General features: G+C 42.5%; 1 protein-coding gene across 6 annotated transcripts in view; it reads right to left on the bottom strand.

Annotated features, from left to right (window-relative positions):
• Positions 1 to 22,279, bottom strand: part of DENND4C (DENN domain containing 4C) — a 104,691-nt gene that overhangs the window by 1,929 nt on the left and 80,483 nt on the right. For 5 of the 6 annotated variants that reach the window (XM_084794643.1, XM_084794640.1, XM_084794641.1 and 2 more), the window contains 10 exons: positions 20,070 to 21,232; positions 16,773 to 16,953; positions 15,837 to 15,946; positions 15,387 to 15,562; positions 12,074 to 12,256; positions 11,138 to 11,333; positions 8,750 to 8,995; positions 7,540 to 7,657; positions 4,270 to 4,420; positions 820 to 884 (listed from right to left, as the gene is read on the bottom strand). In XM_084794643.1, the coding sequence (XP_084650769.1) occupies positions 820 to 884; positions 4,270 to 4,420; positions 7,540 to 7,657; positions 8,750 to 8,995; positions 11,138 to 11,333; positions 12,074 to 12,256; positions 15,387 to 15,562; positions 15,837 to 15,946; positions 16,773 to 16,953; positions 20,070 to 21,232 (2,589 nt within the window). Of the gene's footprint in view, positions 1 to 819; positions 885 to 4,269; positions 4,421 to 7,539; positions 7,658 to 8,749; positions 8,996 to 11,137; positions 11,334 to 12,073; positions 12,257 to 15,358; positions 15,563 to 15,836; positions 15,947 to 16,772; positions 16,954 to 20,069; positions 21,233 to 22,279 lie in introns of those variants that run through there. The other variant, XM_084794644.1, reaches the window with a different exon arrangement.

The raw sequence follows: 22,279 nt of genomic DNA, 5'->3' as shown, positions 1-22,279 counted from the left end.
TAAATTCATATTTTTGGGGTAGAGTGGAGAATACATGCCACAGAATACGTGTGGAAGTCAGAGGGCAATTTGATGGACTCAGTTCTCTCCTTCCATTATGTGGGTTCTTGGGAGAAAACCCAGATTATCAGGCCTGGTGACAGGTGGCCTTTACTCAGTGAGTCCCCTCACCTGCTGTTTTTGTTTTTAAATTTATTTATTATGTATACAGTGCTCTGCCTCCATGTTCACCTGTATGCCAGAAGAGGGCATTAGATCACATTATAGATGGTTGTGAGCCACCATGTAATTGCTGGGAATTGAACTCAGGACCTCTGGAAGAGCAGACAGTGCTCTTAACCTCTGAGCCATCTCTCCAGCCCCATTGCTGTTTTGTTTTAAGACAGTCTTACAACTCACAGTACCCTCCAACTTGTGGTCCTCCAGTCTTAGGCCCCGGGTGCAAAGAATACAGGTATGCACCAAGGCCAGCTTTTTTTCTTCTTTTCTTTCTTTCTTTCTTTCTTTCTTTTTTTTTTTTAAAGAAAGGCTTTATTTTAGTTTACAGTTCCACAATGGTACAGAAGGCATGGTATGATGGCGGAAGTAGGAAGCTTAGCTGATCACACTGCTATCTTTTGAAAGGCAACTATTTACTCACACCAGCTACGTTTTCTTTTGTTTTTAGTACTGGTGAATGAATCCACATCCTTTTATGCTAGTCATGTGATATAACAGTTCCACCAGCTTCATTTAAAAACAACAACAACAACAACAACAAAATCCTTCAACTTAGAAAATAAAACTAAAAACTCAATAATTCCTCATTAATCAACTTACCAATATCAATGTTTTCTCTTCCAAGAGACACTAATGATAAGAAAAGGATTTCTCTGTATAAACTCCTATTAAAAAAAAGAGAGAAATATTCTGAAGTAGCCAGCAAAACAAACAAAATAAGCAAAAAGCAGACAAAACATACGCAGGCAGAGATTTTGGCTTGGGTCTTCTTTGTGACAGCGGCTTGCTCTAGCCACGGTAGATGGAGCTCACTGTGTAGTTTAGACTGGCTGCAAACTCTTGGCCATCTTCCTGTCTTGGCCTAAGTGCTGAGATTACATATATGAACCAGTACACCTGGCAGTGCACAGTGAAAACATTCAGTTCTATACGTGGCTAATAGCCATGCAATTAATTCCTGCTTTAATGAAACACCTCAGGTATGTGCGGTATCTTTGAGGAAGCTGGTTGAAGGATACACTAAACTATGTAAAAAATATCTTATGAGCCTCTAATTCAAAATTTAAACTTTATTTTAAAAAGTTAAGCCAGGCATGGTGGCACACACCCTTTCATCCCAGCACTGAGGAGGCAGAGGCAGGCAGATAGTTGTGAATTCGAGGCCAGCCTGGTCTAGCAAGTGAGTCTAGGACAGCCAAGGCTAAACAGAGAAACCCTGTCTCATAAAACAAAAAAACAAAAAAGTTAATGGGGGTTGGGAGATGTAGCTCAATCGCACAGTCCTGGCTGAACACGTACAAGGCCTTCCCTGGTTTGAACACCAGTACTACTGCTCTATGGTTATATGGCACAGTGGTACTGTTTATATTCAGCATGCATGAGGGCCAAAGTCTAGCCTTTATCTAGCATGACAAATATTATTCAGTTCCCAGACCCCACATGGCAGTTGGGCTTTTTTTTTTTTTTTTTTTTTTTTTTGGTTTTTTGAGACAGGATCTCTCTGTGTAGCCATGGCTGTCCTGGACTTGCTTTGTAGACCAGGCTGGCCTCGAACTCACAGCGATCTGCCTACCTCTGCCTCCTGAGTGCTGGGATTAAAGGTGTGCGCTACCATGGCTAGCTTAGTTCATAACTCTTAACTCTTAGATTTGATACCCTCACACGATATACATGCAGGCGAAACACTAATGCACATAAAATAAAATAATGAGGTTGTCTTGCAAAATGAATTTACTGTGCTGCTGGCACATACCTATAATCCCAGCACTTTGGTGATAGGGGCAGGACAATAAGGAGTTCAAGGCCAGATTGTATCCAAAAATAAATAATTTAGGAAGTAATGCAAATTCTAATTATATCTCGAAGAAGAAACAGTAAAATGACATGCAAATCCTTCTCTGCACTCCAACTACAAATGCATGAAGTAAGCCGCTCCTGAGGCTTGAGGCTTCAGCAGTGAGGTGCTAAGTGTGCCATTAGCTGTCAGTGAGTTCTTGCCCTGTCACTTCTCAGGTCACCTTCCAAGTGGCCATGAGTAAGAAGCCCCTAAGAGGACTCTGGGAACCGATGTACAGTGGCACACACCTTTCATCTCAGTACTCTGGAGGCAGAGACAGGTGGATCTCTGTGGGTTCAAGGCCAACCTTGCTTCCAGGCCAGCCAAGGGAAATCTTGTCTCAAAAACAAAAAACAAACAAAAAAAAAACCACAACAAAACAACAACAACAACAAACCAAAACAAACAAAAAGAAGGAAGAAAGAAAGAAAGGAAGAGAAAGAAAGAGAAACCATAGGATGGTCCTGGGAATTCCTGATGCTTGATGTAATTGCACCCTCTTTTCAAAGCTTCCAAAGCAAAATTCACTTAGTCAAGATGGGAGTGTGTAGAGATCCTGGCAAAAGGCTCAGCAGGAGAGACTAATACCTGATTCTTCACTATTTATATATCTTTCCTAAGCCAATTCTACTTCTAATTTCATAATCTTTTTATCTACTAAGAAAAAACTGTGTGGTGACCACAAGATAGCATAAGTCCTCTTTAGCATATCCAAGTTTAGAAATTCACAGAGCTCCAGTGAAGAGGAGAAACATTTCCAATATAGACCATAAACTTTCATCATCAATAACTTACCTTGCTAAGATTTAAGCTATACTCTCTGACTTACTGTACATTTGTGATCAGATATGAATGCATATATTTGAATAACATGCATTTCTTTTACAATCAGAGGCATTAAAAATAACATACACGCTCATGTGGCCTGGGCAGGCAACGCTAGCCTGAGACAAACCCTTCCCAGTGCCGCACGGCAAAGGCAGGGCAACTGCACTCCTGAGATGACCCAGACACCCAGAGGCCGCTGGCGCCACTAAGAGGAACAAGTCAGTGAGAAGCAGAAGGACGTGTGCACAGTGAAGTAGGTGGCGCTGGAGGCCTGAGGGCAGTAAGGAACAGCCTGATGGGAGTAGCTGGCGATGCCACCTAAGGCCATGTCTGGGTCTGTGGCTCTGTAGCTGGGGACCTGTGGTGGTTAGGTTGAGGGGGGCTGTTACTACCAAAGGCCAGGCAGACATGCCTCGTCTGGGCTGCCACCTGGGGCAATATTGATGTCTGAGGGCCGTGCAGAGCTATCCCCATCCATCGCCAGCTACACTACTCAGGGGAGCCCCACAACTTGCCCAAAAAGCACAAAAGAGCTGGCCTTGGTTGTGGAGGTTGCAGGTGAGCCTGCCCTAAGGGCATGAGTACAGGAGTGTTGCCCTGCTACTTGTATGCCATGTGTGGCGTGGATGTGAGAGACATGTTCCCCCTCTGCCTCTTGTGGGAGAACTGGTCCTGTGGCTCAGCAGCTACAGCCTTTGGGAGAGCAGGCCCTGCACCTTCCTGCCTGGGCAGCAGAGAGAACTGGCCCTGCCAGTTAGGCTTGAGTTAGTTGGCCCTGAGGGCATGAGAGCCAGAGGGCTGGCTCTGCCCCTTGCTGGCTGTGGCAGTGGGTGAGCTACTAGGCAGGAATGTGCTGGAGAGCTTGCACTAATAGAGTGGGTGCAGGAGAGCTGGCTGGCTGATCGGCTGAGCTACAGCCCAGGCCCTGAGTTGGCCCATGCCAACATCTGCCCCATCTATGAACTGCTGGAGTGTGGGAAGGGCCTGTCCCACAGAGCCAAGGCTGCAGGATAGCTGAGGGGAGTCCCAGTGAGGACCCAGCACTGACAGTGCAGCAGGAGGCAGAGGCCTCGAGCCAGACCAGTTACTCAAAGCCATGATCATTTGCAAGTAAAGCAGTGTGAACAAAGGGGTGTACTGTGGGACACACTGTGACACATCGCAGCTTCGACAATGAAGTTGGGTTTTTTCCTTTTTTTTGGCAGGGAGGTTGCAAGGGCAAAGGGTGGGTACAAAGGGCTTGGGAAAAGAATAAGATTAAGATGTATGATGGAAAATTCACAAAGAATCAGTAAAAAGTCAAAAACAAAACAAAAGCAAAACCACCCATACACCATAAAACATTACAACAAGTGGCATCAAGCAAGGCACACTGAGATCGTCACCTTTGTCTTTTCCGGTCTGGCTTGGTGTGCTGGGAAAGCAGGCTGATGGGCTTCAGAACGTCATTCTGCTGAATACTCTGCTTGATGGTCTCAACTAAAGCGCTGGCTGCCTGCTGCTCCTCGGACAGAAGTGACAGTTTCTTCTCCGAATCTAAGGAACAACACATGAAGAGCAAGTTTCCCAACCAGTCACAAGGCTGTGTCACCTCTAATTATCTATTCAATATCACCTCTCACTTGCCAGTAAAATCATGGGATAGTACGTTTACTAAAACACACTCCCTGCTCTCTTTAACTAGGATAACCCTCTTCCCTTTCTCCAAGTTACAGTTTCCTCCCTGAGGCTGGCTGTGGTATACTCTATCCCAGAGATCATAGTGGAACCAAGAAGCAACTTTTACTGAGTATAAAAGTGAATATACCAAATGGAACCAGAACCCTGATGAGAAAGGAATTGCTTAGAAACTGTCCAATTCATAGTTAAATTCTTGTTAGAAAATAAAAATCATAGGCTGGGTGGTGGTGGCACATGGCTTTAAAGCCAGCAGGCAGATCTCTGAGTTCAAGGCTAGCCTGATTTACAAAGCAAGTTCCATGACAACCAGGGCTACACAGAGGAACCCTGTCTCAAAAAATAAAAAGCAAAAACAAACAAACAAACAAACAAACGAATGAACAAACAAAAGGAAAAGAATAATCATATGCATTTAACATATACTATATAATTTCTAAAACACAAGCATGAGAAAAAACTCTTTTATCTGTTTATGCCACTGTACTTTTCACATTAAACATTGGAGAGCTTTACAGATTTTATAGGTTAGCGTATGAAGGAGTGGAGTTGCATCCTATGTATGCTTAGCCTGGAAGGATACTTTGATGCAGATCATTTCAGGATTACATACTTTTACCTACATTAGCATAAGATGAGACTGTTATCCCGTAAGTGCGGGCCTGCCCTACCCTCATGTCTAGTAACTGTTGTAAAATGATGACGTTTTCAATAGCACAGCTGCAGCAGGGCGTGGTGGCGCACACCTATAATCCCAGCACTCGGGAGGCAGAGCAGGTGGATCTCTGTGAGAGTTCGAGGCCAGCCTGGTCTACAAAGAGAGTTCCAGGATAGCAAGGCTATTACACAAGAAATACTGTCTCAAAGAAACAAAACAAAACAAAACAAACAACAACAAAAGCACAGCTGCAAACTAAACTCCTCATTTTCAACCAAAGTAACAGCACAGTTCTTTAAGACCACTGGCTCCTTTTTCACAAGTCGATCTCAGACTTGATCGGCATGCCAACAGTGATGTTAGAGAACAGTACAAATGTATAGCAATTCCTTCTTCAACCCATTTGCTCATTTATTTTGGAATATGGTCTAGCTGTGTAGTCCAAATTGACCAGGAACTGGCAGTGTTGTCTGAGCTGACATTGAATTTGTGATCTATCCTCCTGCCTCAGCTGAGGGTTTGAATTACAGGCATACACTGCCATACACAGCTAAGGAATTTCTGTGCTAGGGATTTAACTCTTGTGTTAGAAAAGTGCTCTACCTATACTCCTAAATCCTCAAATTTAAAATTTTTGTGATTCATGTACATATATGTGAACATGTGCATGTATGCATGTATGTTTGTGTTCAGCTGCCCTTGCACTCACAAGAGGGTGTCTGATCGCCTGGAGCTGGAGTTTCAGGTGGTTGTGAGCTGCCTGACAACCGCGTGGTGCAGGTGCTAGGACCTGAACTCCAGCCTTCGGAATGAGCACCAACCACTCTCAGCCATTGCGCCATCACTCTTGCCCCCCCATTTTTTAAAATAACAGTCTTATTGAGATATAATCACTAAACCAAGCTTTATAAAAATTCATATTTGTGTGTATATGTGTTCATACATGCATGTATGTGACACAACATACATGCGGCGGTTAGAGGACAGCTTTCAGAACGTGGTACTCTACTCCCGCCATGTGTGGCTAGGCCTGGAGGCGAGTGCCCGAGATGGCTGAGCCATCTCACTATTCATCTTTTTTTTCTCTCTCAAGACAGGGTTTCTCTGTAGTGTTGGCTGTCCTGGAACTTGCTCTGTAGATCAGGCTGGTTTTGAATTCAGAGATCCGCCTACCTCTGCTGGGATTTAAAGGCATATGCTACCATGGCCAGCAAAAGGAGATAATTTTAAGACATAGATGAGAAAATTTTCAGCATCGATGAGAAATTGAGATAAAAAACAAAACAAAGTTAGCAATGATAGAGATGAGCCCAGTCAAATGACAAACATAAGAGAAAGCATCCTCTCAGCAGACAAGGATCAAGGAGAAGAAAGAATATCAAGAATAGGGGACAGTTTGAAGAAATGTTATATTCAGATACCAATAAAGGGTAAAAAATAGCCAGGGGTGGTGGCGCACACCTTTAATCCCAACACTCGGGAGGCAGAGGCAGGAGAAGCTCTGTGAGTTCGAGGCCAGCCTGGTCTATAAAGTGGGTCCAGGCAGCCAAGGCCACACAGAGAAACCCCGTTCCAAAAAAACCAAAAAAGAAAAAAAAAAAGTAGGAAAATGGGTATCCAAGCATGAGAGGCAGTTGGAACCCAGACACAACCATAAAAATAACCGTCCATGACATTATTGTCCTGGAAATGCCAACACAGGGAAAAGTAACACACACACACACACACACACACACACACACACACACACACGAAGTAAAAAAATAGTCTTCATGCACATCTGAGAAAGAAGAGTTAGGGCCTAAGTATAAGATCACTGTTTTTTATTTGTTCACTGTGTGTCTATGTGTAACACATGTATGTGGGGGCTGTGCATGTCTAGAGGTCAGAGGACAACTTTTATGAGTCTCTCCTTCCACCACGTGGGTCCCAGGACTGAACTGTTAGCCAGGGTTGACGGCAAGGGCTTCACCCTGCCAGCACGGTTTTATCTTCATTTATTTGTTCATTCATTCATTCACTTAATTTTTTGGGACTGAGTTTCTCTGTGTAGCCTTGGCTGTCCTAGAATTCACTCTGTAGATCAGGCTGGCCTCAAACTCAGATATCTACCTACCTCTGCCTCCCAAGTGCTGGGATTAAAGTTGCTATTCTGCCTTTTTTAAAGACAGGGTCTCACTATGTATATAGTGAGTCCTGTGTAGACTAGGCTAGCCTAGAACTCACAGAGATCCATCTACCCCTGCCTCTTGAGTCCTGGGATGTAAGGAATGTGCCACCAAGCCCAGCCCTGCTGTGTCTTCAACTCTCTTTTACTTACTCAAGTTCCTCCAAGAGACATACAGAGGTTCTCCTGGTTCCTGATGAAGGTTGATATTATCCCACAACAGTTGTATATACACAAGTTTGCTGTCTTGGGACAAAGACGACAGAGGAAGCTAAAAGAGATTAACAGAATTAGTATCCCAAATAAAATGTTATCAGTAAAAAGAAAGCTTAACAAGTTTTTAAAAATTCTAGATCCAAAATTCTGAACAAAAGTTTTAATTTTTATTAATTCCTTGTTATTTTCTGGCACGTAAGTCTTGTTTCCTTTAAAGGCTGGATGGATACTTTGGTAAATGCTACAAAGCACAGGACAGGTTAGTCATCATTACAACAAAGTCTAAGGAAAGACACAGGGTGATCACCATTGCAGCGAAAGCCTAGAAAGGCACAGTATGAGAACGTCTATGACTTGACGAGGTAACTTTTTTCATTCACTACTTGTTAAAATAAACAAGTCAAGTTAGAACTTATAAAACTTTAGGAAAGTCTGTTACGTGCCAAGTACGTTTGGGGTCTGGTGTCTCCCAATGTTCAGTATTATAAAATAGAGGCAGGCCGGCAGCTCTGTCTGCAGTCAGTAATCCCAGTAAGGGCTTTGGGAGACAGGCAGCTGGAGGTGACCGTAGTGTAATTACTAATAAGGCATTTACCTTACACTAATTACTTAACTTCCCTACCTTTTAATTATATTATCTCAGAATTATGGATAAGACCTTTGCAATAAGATAGCTGTGAATGTTTCAGGAGAGACTGTGACAGCTGATGATGAAAGCTTTCTTTTCTAGCCACTCGCATAGCTAGACAGAGCACCCTAAATCTGGGCCATATTCACACACACACACACACACACACACACACACACACACACACACACACACACACACAGAAACACTATGTACAATGCCATGAGCTCTAAGAGAGAAGACACTCTTAGCTATCAACGGTCCCCTCACTGCTGGCTGGGATGTGACTGTGATAGCCTGACAAAAGTCAGTCTTGGACCAGAAAACCTTAAAAATGGAGAGCACACATAGCTAAGAAAAACAAAACAAAACCAGAATGCTCTCAGATCCCAAACACTGTACCATCCAAAGTTTTACATACCACTTTGCAAAGCCCCAATTATAAATGTTCAGTAGCTTGAGGTTCAGCCTCGTTTAAACTACAGCCGCACAGTCCCAGGGCAGCGGTCCAGGCCTCACCTGCACACCTTCATTACAATGCTCAGATGTGAGGATAAGTCCTGGCAAATTGCTAGGTAGGTCCAAACGTCTGAAATACCAAACCAGGTTCCAGAAAATTATTGGATGTTGATTGATGAAGGAGGATGTATGAATGACCTGATCACCTTCATTTTCTAGCAAAGATTCAAGCTCCTTCCGAAGCACTAGAGGACTCAAGTAGGGCACAGACACAGGAGGAGGGCTGGGCCTCTTCCCTAGACGGTCCTGTAAAACCAGGAAACAGGTGGACATGATCAGCTCTGTCTGGTTGCCATTGCTCTGCAGTGAGATTATGCTTCTGTACCCTGTTAAAACTGTTATTTCAAGACTATTACCATATGTAGCAAAACATGCTAATGAATGAAAGAAAAGAAAGCCACTAGATTATGCTTAAGCTAAATCATTACAAGAGAAAATTAATAACCTATATTTCAATAGACTTTAAATAATGTAATAAAACACTTTTTTTTTTGGTTGTCCTAAACTTGCTTTGTAGACCAGGCTGGCCTCGAACTTACAGAGATCCACCTGCCTCTGCCTCTACCTCCCAGGTGCTGGGATTAAAGGCATGCGCCACCACACCTGGCCTAAAAACACTCTGGGATTTGTTTCACAACTTTGGAAGATGGAATACTTTTTTTGTATTCTTTGTTAGCTAGAAGTGTGGCTGGCAGAGACAGTAGAATCACTATTAAAAAGAAAAAAGGAGAGAGAGAGAGAGAAAGAGAGAGAGAGAAGAAAAAAAGAAGGGCGAGTGTAAAATCCAACACGAAGCTCCACAACTCCAGAACAGCTATTCCAAATGCACTGAGATACACAGACTTTGGGTCTGGTGAGTTTTGGTGTTTGATAGTTTTTATTTCCAAGTTTTTATAATAAAGATAATTTTAGGAAAAAACAAATTAAAACAACAAACAAAACAAAACAAACAAATAAAAAAAGCAAAACAAAACACCACACCAAACCCTGAAGCTAACCAAGTTTCTAGATTCAAATGCCAATTAGAAAGGTCGCAATCAACCAAATCAGGATTGTGGAAACCTCTAGTACCAGTTTTGTAATAAACAAATTACTGGGAGAAAAAAAAGGAACCTGCAATTTAAAGACTAAAGTGTACAACCAATTGCAAGGCATGACTTTAATGCTTAAAACTCTGCATGAAGAGTGAATATCCTGATGATTTGGGGTGTAATAATAAAATTGGCCGGGCATGGTGGCACACGCCTTTAATCCCAGCACTCGGGAGGCAGAGGCCGGCGGATCGCTGTGAGTTCAAGGCCAGTCTGGTCTACAGAGTGAGTCCAGGATAGCCAAGGCTACACAGAGAAACCCTGTCTTACCAAAAAAAAAAAAAAAAAAAAAAAAAAAAAAAAAAGAAAAGAAAAAGGAAAAGAAATTGTGACTATATTTGTCCAAGTCATAATTTAGATACCTGTTAAAATATTTACATGTAGCATATACATATTTTGAAACTGCCTTTGAAATAATCTATGTATAGAAAAGTGAATAAGCATGTGTAAAAAAAAAGAAAGGCCAAACTGAAAATAACGGTAGAGTCTTATTGAACAAACTGGGTGTGGCAGTACACACTACTTGGAAGGTAGGGGCAGGAGGATCTCTGTAAGTTTGAGAACAGCCTACCCTACATTGTGAGACCTTGTACATTTAAAAAATTTCCCATATTAAGATGTTTTAAGCTGGGTGTGGTGGCACATGCCTGTAATCCCCACACTTGATAGAGGCATGAGAATTCCCGTAAGTTTGAAGCCAACCTCATCTACATACTAAATTCCAGGATACGCACGCATGCATGCACGCACAGGTAAGTTTTAAGTTTAAAGAGGTTTCAGTTTCGTTATGGATCTTTTGGGACTGGCATGCACCATCACACCTGGAGCATAAATGTTTATGCTCCTCTGTGTCTGTGTGTTTGTGGGGCACAAGACACTGGGTGTCCCCCTCCATCACTCTCTACCTTATTTTTGAGACAAAGTCACTCTTTGAACATGGCGCTCACTAACTCAGACTGGCTGACTAGCAAGCCCAGTGACCTTCCTGTCTCATCTACACGGTGTCTGGACTGTTAGGCATGGACCATGTGGCCTCCGTGCAGGGGACCTGAACTCCTGGGTGTTCACGCTGTGCAGTAGCACTCTAATGGCATAGCCATCTCCCCAGCCAAGGGTCTTGCTAGGTAGTTCTGGCAGGCCTAAAACTCACTGTGTAGCACAAGCTGAATTTAATCCTCCTGCCTCAGCCTTGAGTGCTGGAAATACAGGTGTGAGCCAAAAAATTTGTACCTATCACTTTTCACATGAAATTATGGGGTATTCCAAGCATATATAGCACGGGTGCAACAATACATACCACGTCTTCCTGTAGGCTATTTGGAAGACTAACTGTTGAAATGCCGTGAAACGGTCGCTGGGAGAAGTCGACACTTTGCAGAGGGCCTCCAACACTATGACTTCGAGTCAAAGACACATTCCGTTTACTTAAACTATTAGCCACAGATGAAATTTTCACACTTTGGACATCAATACTGGTTTTCTTTATTTCATCACTTTAAAAAAAATGAAGCAATGCTGTTAGTTATGAAAAATATCTAAAGTCTACAGAGGTATAGTGTTTATTTATTTATTTATTATTTAGGCTTTTTGAGACAGTTTCTCTGTGTAGTCTTGGCTGGAACTCACAGTGATCTGCCTGCCTCTGCCGCCCGGGTGCTGGGACTAAAGGCGTGCACCACCATGCCTGACTCTACAGTGGATTTAAATGTTCTCGGCACCCCGAGGAGAACTGTTATCCGTTAAGAAGTAAATGTGAAGCTGGAAGTGTGGCTCAATGACAGAAGACTTGTCTTCTGAGGCTTGCTGTTCAACCTCTGCCATCCTTCCTCCCCTAAAATGATTAAATATTTCCCCAACATTCTTGAAATACTGGTCAGATGGCTAACTCATGTGGGGTGTGAAAAGACAAGATGTAAGGTTTTTTTTTTAAGTGCCTATTCAGTTGCTTTATTCAAACATTATTTCATCTTTATTAAACAAAATCTCAAAGGAAATCTGTTCTTGCTTCCATGTAAGCAAGTACAGATTTGCTGAGAGGCATTTAATTTCTAAAAACAGAGACAGGATATGATTTACACTGGCAGGGGACAGAGATGAGACAGACTGGCCTTGAACTTGCATTCTTCCTCCCTCGGTCAGAGAAGCACCACCGCGCCTAGCCAGGCTGTCCTTAGCTATCGAATGGTCACAGGAATACCAAGTCTCACACTGAGCTCTGTGCACCCTGTGGTACCTGGACTCCACTGTGTAGCTTGCTTCTTCTGCTATGGGCTGGCTGTGTTTTGAGAAATCCATAAAGCTCATCAAGTCAGGCTCTGCTGAACTGGACACAGGTTTGTGTTCTGAGGGCTCATTTGCTGATGGAATGCTGCCACTTTGTAAACTGTCACCAGACGTACTTGGTTTTAAGAAAAAGCTAAATAAGAAACAGAAAGAAAAAAAAAAGTTCTAACAAATCACTGAGTCCAGTTAGCTCAGTGAGTAAACATCTTGCCATGCACAACTGAGGATCTGAGTGGACCTGAGTGGGCTCCCTGGAACCCACAGTGGAAGGGGAACCAGCTCCCGAGAAAGCCGGCCTGTGGCCTCCACACGCCTGTCTCTTTCTGTACATATACAAACACATATTCATACCCACAGTATAAAAATTTTAAAACAGGGTCTTAATATGTAGCCCCGGTTGGCCTGGAACACAGTATGTAGGCCAGGCAGGCATCCAGCACCAAGTCACAGAGATCTTCCTGCCTCTGCCTCCCAAGTACTAAGATTAAAGGCATTAAAGATTAAAAGCAATTCTTTGTGCTTAGATCCTCATGTCTTCAAATACTCTTTTTTTTAAGAATAATTGCTTTATAATAAAAGCCATTAGCTGGGAATCCTACTCAGATGCACATTTCTGTTCCCTTCCGACTTTTCCATCGTAAAATGTAAACAGGAGTGCTACAGTGCTGGCTTCTGACACTACGAAAGAAAAGGAAAAGGCTTGAAGGCTGCGGAGCCGGCTCCGCACTTAAGAGCACTTGCTGCCCTTGCAGAGGACCTGAGCCTGATTCTCAGAACCCACATGCTGGCTCACAGCTACCCATAAAATGCTCCCTGGGCACCAGGCAGACATGGTGCATACACACACATGCAGACAACAAAATATTCATACATGTAAAACAAAAAACAAAAAACAACCCTTTTAAAATAAAAATTCAGTAGTCAGCTAGCACAAACCTACAATCTGAGAAACTGGAGCCAAGGCAGGAAGACCTAGAGCTGAGTTCCACTTGTGCCGCCTGCCAAGACCCCATCTCAAGCACGCCCACACCAAACAGGGATGGGGCGGGGCAGGCTCGGAGGCTGGCTCCAGCTGCATCATGGTCTATGCTGACCCTCCTGGGCACTGTGTTATTACACATCTACAACCTCAGGTGTTAATCTACGTTAATCTTTAATTGCTCATAACGCCTTTCCGTCTATCTCTGGATGGGAGTGGGTGAGGGGAGGGCCTTGGAAAGGCCTCATCTGAGGTAATGATAACGTTTACTCTTGGTAAATTTCCACTACATTTATTCTCCAAATGATTTATCTTAAATTTGCCTATTTTATTGTATGTAATGTTGAACTGTAGTTAATGACAACTCATATTTAAATTAAGAAGCACACTAACATCTTTACATTGTACTTATTTGATTCAAAAATTTTAATTTTACTTATTATTAATGTGTATGTGCATGTGTTTGATATGTGAACCTGGGGACCAAACCCAGGACATCAGGTGTGGTAGCAGGTGCCTTTACTCCCAGAGCCACTGTCAGCCCTTTTATTTTTGTTGTTTGTTAAGACAGGGATTCCCTCTAGCCCAAACTGACTTCAAAGCTGCAGGGACCCTTTTGCCTCAGCCTCCCAAGTACCAAAAATTTAGCCACCACACCTGGCTTTTACTTTTAAGTGAATAAAGGTGTAAGAGAGTAACAAAAAGATGAGAGATAGATAGATGATAAATTGGGTGCATTATATTCTTAATAGGCGAATAGGAGGTGGACATTTGGAAATTTATTGGGCTGGAGAGATGACTCACAGGTTAAGAACACTGACTGCTCTTCCACAAGTTCTGAGTTCAATTCCCAGCAACCACATGGTGGCTCAAAACCATCTATGGTGTGATCTGATGTCCTATTTTGGCCAGCAGGTGTAATGCAAGCAGAGTATTGTATACATAATAATAAATACATAAAGCTTTACAAATGTGTAATCCCACTCTTAAACAGAAGGGAGGTGGAGGTAGGAGAAACTGCCTAGAAGCCAGCTAGCCTGGAGTATTCAGTGTAGCGGCAGAAACAGGAAGGTCCTTGCCTCAACAAGACAGAAGGTGTAAGCTGTCCTCTCGCCTCTACATGTGCATCACAGCACACATGTCCCTGCACTCACAGGCACACACATATAATAATATTAATAAATCTTTCTTTCTTTTTTTTCTTTTTTAGACAGGATTTCTCTGTGTAGCCTTGGCTGTCCTGGACTCGCATTATAGACCAGGCTGGCCTTGAACTCACAGGGATCCACCTGCCTCTGCCTCCCGAGTGCTGGGATTAAAGCCGTGTGCCACCACTGCCCAGCAACAAATCTTTAAAAAAAACAAACATCAGCAGCAACAACAAAACTCCAAGGGAGCTAAGAATGTAGCTCGGACACAAACTTCTATCACATGCATCAAGTGTAGGTTTGATTCTCAACAGTCAAAACAAACAACAAAGCGAATAAAACATCAAAGTCATTGCTTAGGTCAGCACACTTCTCACTTGCTTACCAACTTTCGATTGAGTCTAGACTGGTTAGTCGCATTTCTTTTGTTTTTCATGTATGCTAAGCCAAGAGAGCTACTATGGAGCCTTAGCCCAGCATCTAATTAATGACATTTCTATTGCCTAGGATTCATTCATCTCACGGTATCAGACAGTGGCAACAAGATGTGTTAAAGATTTAATTTAGGTCACCAAGGCAGAAGTTTTGTGTGCATACATGTTTGTGTCGTTGTGTGTACATGTGTATACATGAGTGTGTAGGACAGAAGTTAATGTCTCATGTCTATTTCAATCACTCTCCATGGGTTTGGTTTGGTTTTATTGTCAAGACTCCCACTTATGTATACCAGACTGGCCTTTAACTCACAGACACCTACCTGCCTCTGCTTCCTGAGTAAAGGTACCAGACCTGGCTTCCCTGTTTTGTTTTTGTTTTAACATGGTGTCTTTCACTGAACCTCACTGATCTGGCTGGCAAGTGAGCTGCCCAGCTTTCCCTGGGTGCTAGAGACCCTGACTCAGGCTCTCATGTTTGCTCAGGAAGCACATTAAAAACCAAGCCATCTTCCCAGCCCAACAAGTTTTGAAATAACACCTATAAACAATATTTAATTTCAAGAATTTACTCCTGGTAATCATACAGTAAATAAAACAGAGCAGTGGTCTAGAGAGACAAGCAGAGGACACGCCAGCAGCCCACTAAAGAGCCATGTCTTCAGGGCACTTACCTCCTGAGGGAGCTTGCACAATACTAACCTGGCAGAGCCTCTCAGGTCTTTAAATTCTATATTGAGAAGAGGCAAGAAGTTGCTTTTACAGAATGGACAGGTGGTATTCAAATTTGAATCATCTGCTGTCCATCCAGCCATGATTTCTTCATCGTAAACCAGAGCTCCACAAGCTCTACACTGTGAGCAACTCGACATCAAAACCTAAAGGGAAAGCAGGGCACTGAGAACATGGCTGGAATGGACCTGAGTGTCTATTCTACTGAAACAAAATAAACTCTTACTTATGCTATTGGTTTCAACTGAGCTGACAGCTCTTTTACATTACAGAGAAAACCACCAGTCCATTGCCTCAAAGATGTTAAGCACTCCCCTGATCATCCGCGTGGATCCCACCAACCCTCGTGCTTTCTATTATAAGAACATGCTTATGCTTAGAGCCACTCTACCACAGATGCACGAACTACAGAGTCTTTACCTCCATTGCACAATTTTGATAGATGCTAGACATACTGGTGTTCTGAGAAGAACCATGCTCTGATTTTTCAAAGTCCTGCCCTTTGATAGTTCTTGAAAAGGGAACTTCACCTAAAGAGAAGTAAGAAACAGAACACATTGTGTAGGAGTTTCCTCAATGCTCTGGAAGTAACACACTAAAGCATTAAGGAGGGAAGGACATGAAATCTGGTATTTACAGATAATTAACTATATGTGTATGTATAAAGATAAACTGATAACAATTTTTAAAAGTTAACTAGATCTAGGTAGAGGATATGTAATAGTTTATTAGATACTTCTCTCAAATTTTCCTAACAACAACTTAGATGATTACAGGTGTGTATCTGTACTGCAAGTATTTGGAAAGGAGAAAAAAGAATTAAGGGGTCGCCTGTATTATGTGATGAGACTTTGTCTCAAAGAATCAGAAAAATTAGTAGACAACAGATGTTTTTAATAATAGAGGTAATAAAAAATAACAGAGGTAATAATTCTGTTTTGAAATTGCAGTTGTATTCCGAGAGGTCCTTAAAATCTATTTCAATCACTGATTTACCCAGAGAACAAATTTTTAAAAATACATATTCCCAAGGCTCCATTCCATAAATCTGTTCTCAGAGGAGGAAAGAAGGAGGGAAGGAGAGAGAGAGAAAGGGAGGACGGGGGATAAGGACAGGGACAGGAACAGGGAGAGGGAGAGATTGAGATGGATCCCCTAACTGCATTGGTTGACAATACATGGTAGCAGTACTTGGGTAGCATGTAAAATAGGTATATGGGGGTAAAGGGTTATGGGCATAACTAACACTGAGTTAGACTATAGCTAAGTGGTAGAACTATTGCATAAGCCCTAATTCTCTCTTCAGCACCACTAATATGTAAAAATGAAACGCAAAAAGACAATCTTTCCCCATACCTGTTGGACACTGCAATTTTCCAACATCTCCACTGCTGCTACTGCTGCCAAGGCTTGTGTTGCTCTGGGTAAGTTCACTAGGAACCAACCCTGAGATACTTGTATTAGGCGATAGATTCTCCCCTAGTATATGCTGATCTTCTAGGCCAGCTGGGAAACCATAATCTTTAATAGTTTCTTCCTATAATTAAAAAGAATAAAACCCCACATACATAAATAATATCTTTGGCAATAGAAATATATTTACTTTATTCCTTTCAGAATTAAACTCCACATCTTAAAACAAATAACCCCTATGTCTTTTCAAAACTGTCAAATTATCTCACTGACTTTTGAAATTTCCAGACATTAAAGAAGTGACATACTGGGGTTGGGGAATTTAGCTCAGTGGTAGAGCGCTTACCTAGCAAGCGCAAGGCCCTGGGTTCGGTCCTCAGCTCTGGGGAAAACAAAAAACAACCCCCCCCAAAAAAAAACCAAAAAAAGTCTCTCCCAAAAAAACCTAAGGTAACTGGCACAGCCAGGCATGGTGGCGCACACCTTTAATCCCAGCACTCGGGAGGCAGAGGCAGGCAGATCACTGTGAGTTCCAGGCCAGCCTGGTCTACAAAGTGAGTCTAAGAGAAGCCTTGTCTTGAAAAACCAAAAAAAAAAAAAAGAAGTGACATCCGCCTCACCACTTATGCCTAGGTCAGCTAATCATTTACCATATTTTCCAGGGTATAAGACAACTCCCAGGCCGGGCGTGGTGGCGCACGCCTTTAATCCCAGCACTCGGGAGGCAGAGGCAGGTGGATCGCTGTGAGTTCGAGGCCAGCCTGGTCTACAAGGCAAGTCCAGGACAGCCAAGACTACACAGAGAAACCCTGTCTCCAAAAACCAAAAAAAAAAAAAAAAAAAAAAAAAAGACAACTTCCAACGTTTTCAGTTAAAATATAGTTTGTAATATACTCACTGTATAAGACTACTCCTCTTCCAACTTAAATGCCAACACACAGCCAGTGCCAGCCCCTTTAAAGTGCACGCACTCCACACTCAACCCAAAGACGCAAGCCCTCCGAGTCGAATGGACAGGTTTTGTGGAGAGCCAATGCACGCTCATGTTCTCCTCCTCGACGTGTGCAGCCTGCTCCTCCCTGCTTCATACTCCCCACACAGAGTGGGGAATCGGCCCTGGCACCCCCCACTATATGCGCCAGACATATGAAGCAGGGGGAAGCAAGCTGCAGGTTAAGTACCCCGCATATAAGACAACCCCCCACTTTTGTATGGATTTTTCGAGGGGGGGGGGCTAAAAGTCGTCTTATATGCCAGAAAATACTATTATATAATTATACCACTACATAATTAGTAATGCCCTATTGCTTAATTAATACCCCAAATGCATTGATTCTTTACTAGACTCTGCACTGACATGGAGTCCAAGCCCAAAAGGCCATGTAAAAACCTTTTCTAACTACATCAGAGAACATATCAGAAATAAAATAGCTCACTCTGTTCTTTATCATAATGCTAAGCCACCATTCCCACCCCTACCCTGCCTCCAATACATACACAGCACACATGGAAGGAGACAGCAAGGGCCTTTTATGTGAGGCTGGCACTCTAAGTAAGCCACAGCTCTAGCCTCAGGTAACACACTTTTGAAGTTACTCTTTGTTGTGTTGACTGATTGTGTGCAGCTCTTTAAGTACAAAGACTAACAATGAAGCTAGAACAGCTGGTCACAGTGGTGCACGCCTGTAATCCCAGCACCCAGGGAGACAGAGGCAGGCGGATCGCTGTGAGTTCAAGGCCAGCCTGGTCTACAAAGTGAGTCCAGGACAGCCAGGGCTACACAGAGAAAACAAACAAACCAACCAACAAACAAAATGAATCTTAAAGCTAACATAGCATGTGCAAAGTCCCTAGTGCCTCACAGACTAAAAGCACTTTCTTGTCATAATCCTGTACTCTAGTTTGTTTGGGTTTTTTGGTTTTTTGTTTGTTTGTTTGTTTTTGTTTTTCAAGAGAGGGTTTCTCTGTGTAGCCTTGACAGTCCTGGACTCGCTTTGTAGACCAGGCTGGCCTCGAACTCACAGCGATTTGCCTGCCTCTGCCTCCCAAGTGCTGGGATTAAAGGCGCGCGCCACCACCACCTGGCAATCCTGTACTTTTTATTCAATTAGTACTTTTTCTAGAAGCTTTCTTTCAATAAGCCTTATTTGTTCAGTTTATTACCCAGCTTCTTTATTTTCTTTGTCAGTTTTACTTTTGGCTGACTTTACACCCTAGAGCCTTAGCAATCTGGAGTTATACTATCTTAAGTTATTCAGGTACCATACAATTCTGTGAACACAGAGGAGAAATTATAACCTTTTTCTGTAAGTAGTTTTTCTATCTCCATCTTCACAAATAGAAAATCTAATGATTAAATCTATTTACAACATTTTAAGGACACTAGGCTGTATGAAATCTATGCAATAAACTGCAGGGTGATCTCATGTATAGTAAGGAGGTATCACAGCTAAAAGCTATGTAAAAATGAATGTGCCCCTTGAAGGGGGGTGGTAAATACAAGCAAATCCAACACTGAAGAGGTCTGCACAGTGGTCTTCCATCTCCAAAACCTGAAGACAAAGTAAAATGTTATGCAAATTATAACAACAATGTTGTTATAATTGCAAACACTTTCAGTGCTTTCAAAAGTTTAAATTTAGATTTATTTATAGGATTATAAAGTAGTTCCAATGTTATTTCTTGTTTGTTCACTTTTATTTAAATTTTATTTTTTTGTTTTTTGCACATGGAACGTATGTCAGCACCATTTGAGTAGAGTGCATGTGGAGGTCAGAAGATGGTATAAGATCCTCTGGAACTGGAGTTACAGGTGGTTGTGAGCTGACATGTGGTGCTGGGGATTGAACCCAGGTCCTCTGGAAGAGCAGCCAGTGCTCTTAACCACTGGGCCTTCTCTCCAGCTTCCCGTTTTTCATTTTAAGACAGGATCTCATGTAGTCCACACTGGCCTTAAACTACTACTTAACCAAGGATGACCTTGAGCTCCTGATCTTCATGCCTTCATCTACTTCCCAAGTGCTGGGATTATAAGTGAGTGCCACCGTGCCTGGCAATTCTAACATTATATTTTTACATCATTAATTTTCTTAAGTCACTTTATAAAACAGAACATATATAAAGTTTTTAAAATATAAACATACCATTAACAGAAATCTCTACTTATACAACACAAACATGCACAATAAGGCACTACAAGCATTCCTACATCAGACAGACTAAACAGTATAAGATTCTTACCTCATCATCTGAGTAGCTGTAGGCAGATGCTACAGCCACCCACATCTTACTGGCTACTGTTGCTGCTTGTTTCATACTAGATTTTAGGACATCTATCTTGGGCCCTGAGAGTATATTGTCCAACTTTAGCCCGGAGAAAGAATTTACTACAGAACTCAAAGAGCTGTTTGGTGAAGGACGCACTAATGCTGATAAGGAAGTGGACCGGTCTTTGTGAGTGCGGTCAGGAGTTTGCGGCTTGAATCGTCCAGTCAAAGTTTTAGACCTGGACACTGCAGGGGAGCTCCTCTCGGCTTCCGGACTGTCTTGAGCTGGTGGAGGGCGGTCTGAGGGCAGACTCGATCTCCTTCCTAAAGGGTGAGCAAATGAAGCAGCAGAGCCAGACTCTTGGTTTCCCTCTCCATGCAATTCCATGCTGGACGACTTACTACCTAGAGGACTTTTTAGGTTCATGTAATTTTCAATTTCATCAGCCAGATTACGTGAAATTACTGGAGAAAATAATTTATCTTCAGAATCAGAAGTTTTTTCTATATATTCAGTGGCTAACAGAGACAAAGGATCTAATCCAGTTTCAACATCCTCCCTCTCAACGGCTTTCCCAACAGCATAGGAACTGCTCCTCTTAGTCACTGTGTCTTGGGATCTTGCTGTTGTGTCTCTGAAATTGTTACTATTATTGTCACTTTGTAGACTGTCACATGTCACCTCTGCCCTAGTCTCTGCCACATTATCACCAGCCACAGGTGCCAGGAACTCCTGGCTTTCCTCCAGCATCTCTAGCACAGGTGATGATCTGTGGTCCAAATCCCAGGTGCCTTCTGACACACGCGTCCTCCTGTCAGCTGGAGGACAGTTAGCATTCTCAAAGCTATGGGCTCTTGAGACGTGAAGTGGAGAGGTCTTAGGACACGTCAGTGCCGCGGAGAGGATCTTGGCGTCTGCCCCCATCATGATGGCCACTTCACTCGAGTTCAGGTCCAGACTGCTCTTCTTAAGCAGCATCCCTGCCCGACTTTCAGAACTAAAGCTGCAGCTCCTCTCTGGGAAACGTTTCTGTCTTTTCTCTTCTCTATCACCATTCTTCTTGAAACTAGAAAACTCACTGAAGACGGCATCTTCAAGTGGAGCTTGAGGAGAACAGAGCACATTTGAAGAACTACCTACGGAGGGCAGGAACATAGTAAAATGAAATGTCACTATTTTCCAAAGCAACAAACAAAATGGTTATTGTTCTAATTATGCCCAAGGCAAGGCTACAGAGATCTGGAAGGCATACAGAAGTGGCATCTCCCATGAAGTCTAGCAGTTAAGATCCCTGGCTTTCACAGGAAAAGCACAACCCAAACCTATCCGAGCCTGCCTCTTACAGGTTAACATTTAAGCGCCTACCCTCCTGCCCGTGCACAGGCTTGTCTATGAGAACACGGCAGGCAGGCCGCGCTGGGCATGCCCGCATTGCTCAGCTTGACTAACAAACATAGGCCTACACTTCTTATATTTTATTAGCCACTTTAGGAAAAATACTCGGAGTTAAATAGCAGAGCCCAAAAGAAATAAACTCTTCTAATTTAACTTTCACATATCCAATTCAGCAAATACTTCCCAAGAAGCTGGAGATAAAGCTGAGTGATACAACATTTAGCATGAAAAAAAAAATTGGGTTTAATAACTCATGCACACAGAGGGGTAGGGGAAGAGCTCTATAAAAACAAGTTTGTAATTATGGAGAAATGACATTTGTTTCAGCCAAAGCATTACTATACCAAAGTAAAAAAACTCATTCAAAGTTGAAAAAAATAGACAAATTCTAAGAAGGCTGATGAAATCTTGAATGAATTTTATATTTGATCCTTAAATATCTGAATGCTAGTTATTAACTTTATAAGGTGCTACAAAAAACAACAGCAACTAAAACGGACTGAGCCATTAGATCAGGTAAACAAAAACATGCCAGAAGTCTGAAGAACCAGCAGTTGCTTTAGGGAAACAAGTGGTCTTTTTGCTTTTTTGTTTCTTTATTTTTATTATTATTATTATTATTATTATTATTAATTTTTTGCCTTTTTGTTTCTTGAGACAGGGTTTCACTGTGTGGCTCTGGCAGTCTTGGAACTCACTCTGTAGACCAGGCTGGCCTAGGACTCACAGTCATGCACCACCACAGGCTGGCTGGTCATTTTTTCTTTTAATTAAAATATTTGCTAGGT

The sequence above is a fragment of the Acomys minous genome, assembly GCF_964271855.1.
Source record: "Acomys minous genome assembly, chromosome: 1".
In the NCBI taxonomy this organism is placed as follows: domain Eukaryota; kingdom Metazoa; phylum Chordata; class Mammalia; order Rodentia; family Muridae; genus Acomys; species Acomys minous.
This window is presented reverse-complemented; position numbering and strand designations above follow the sequence as displayed.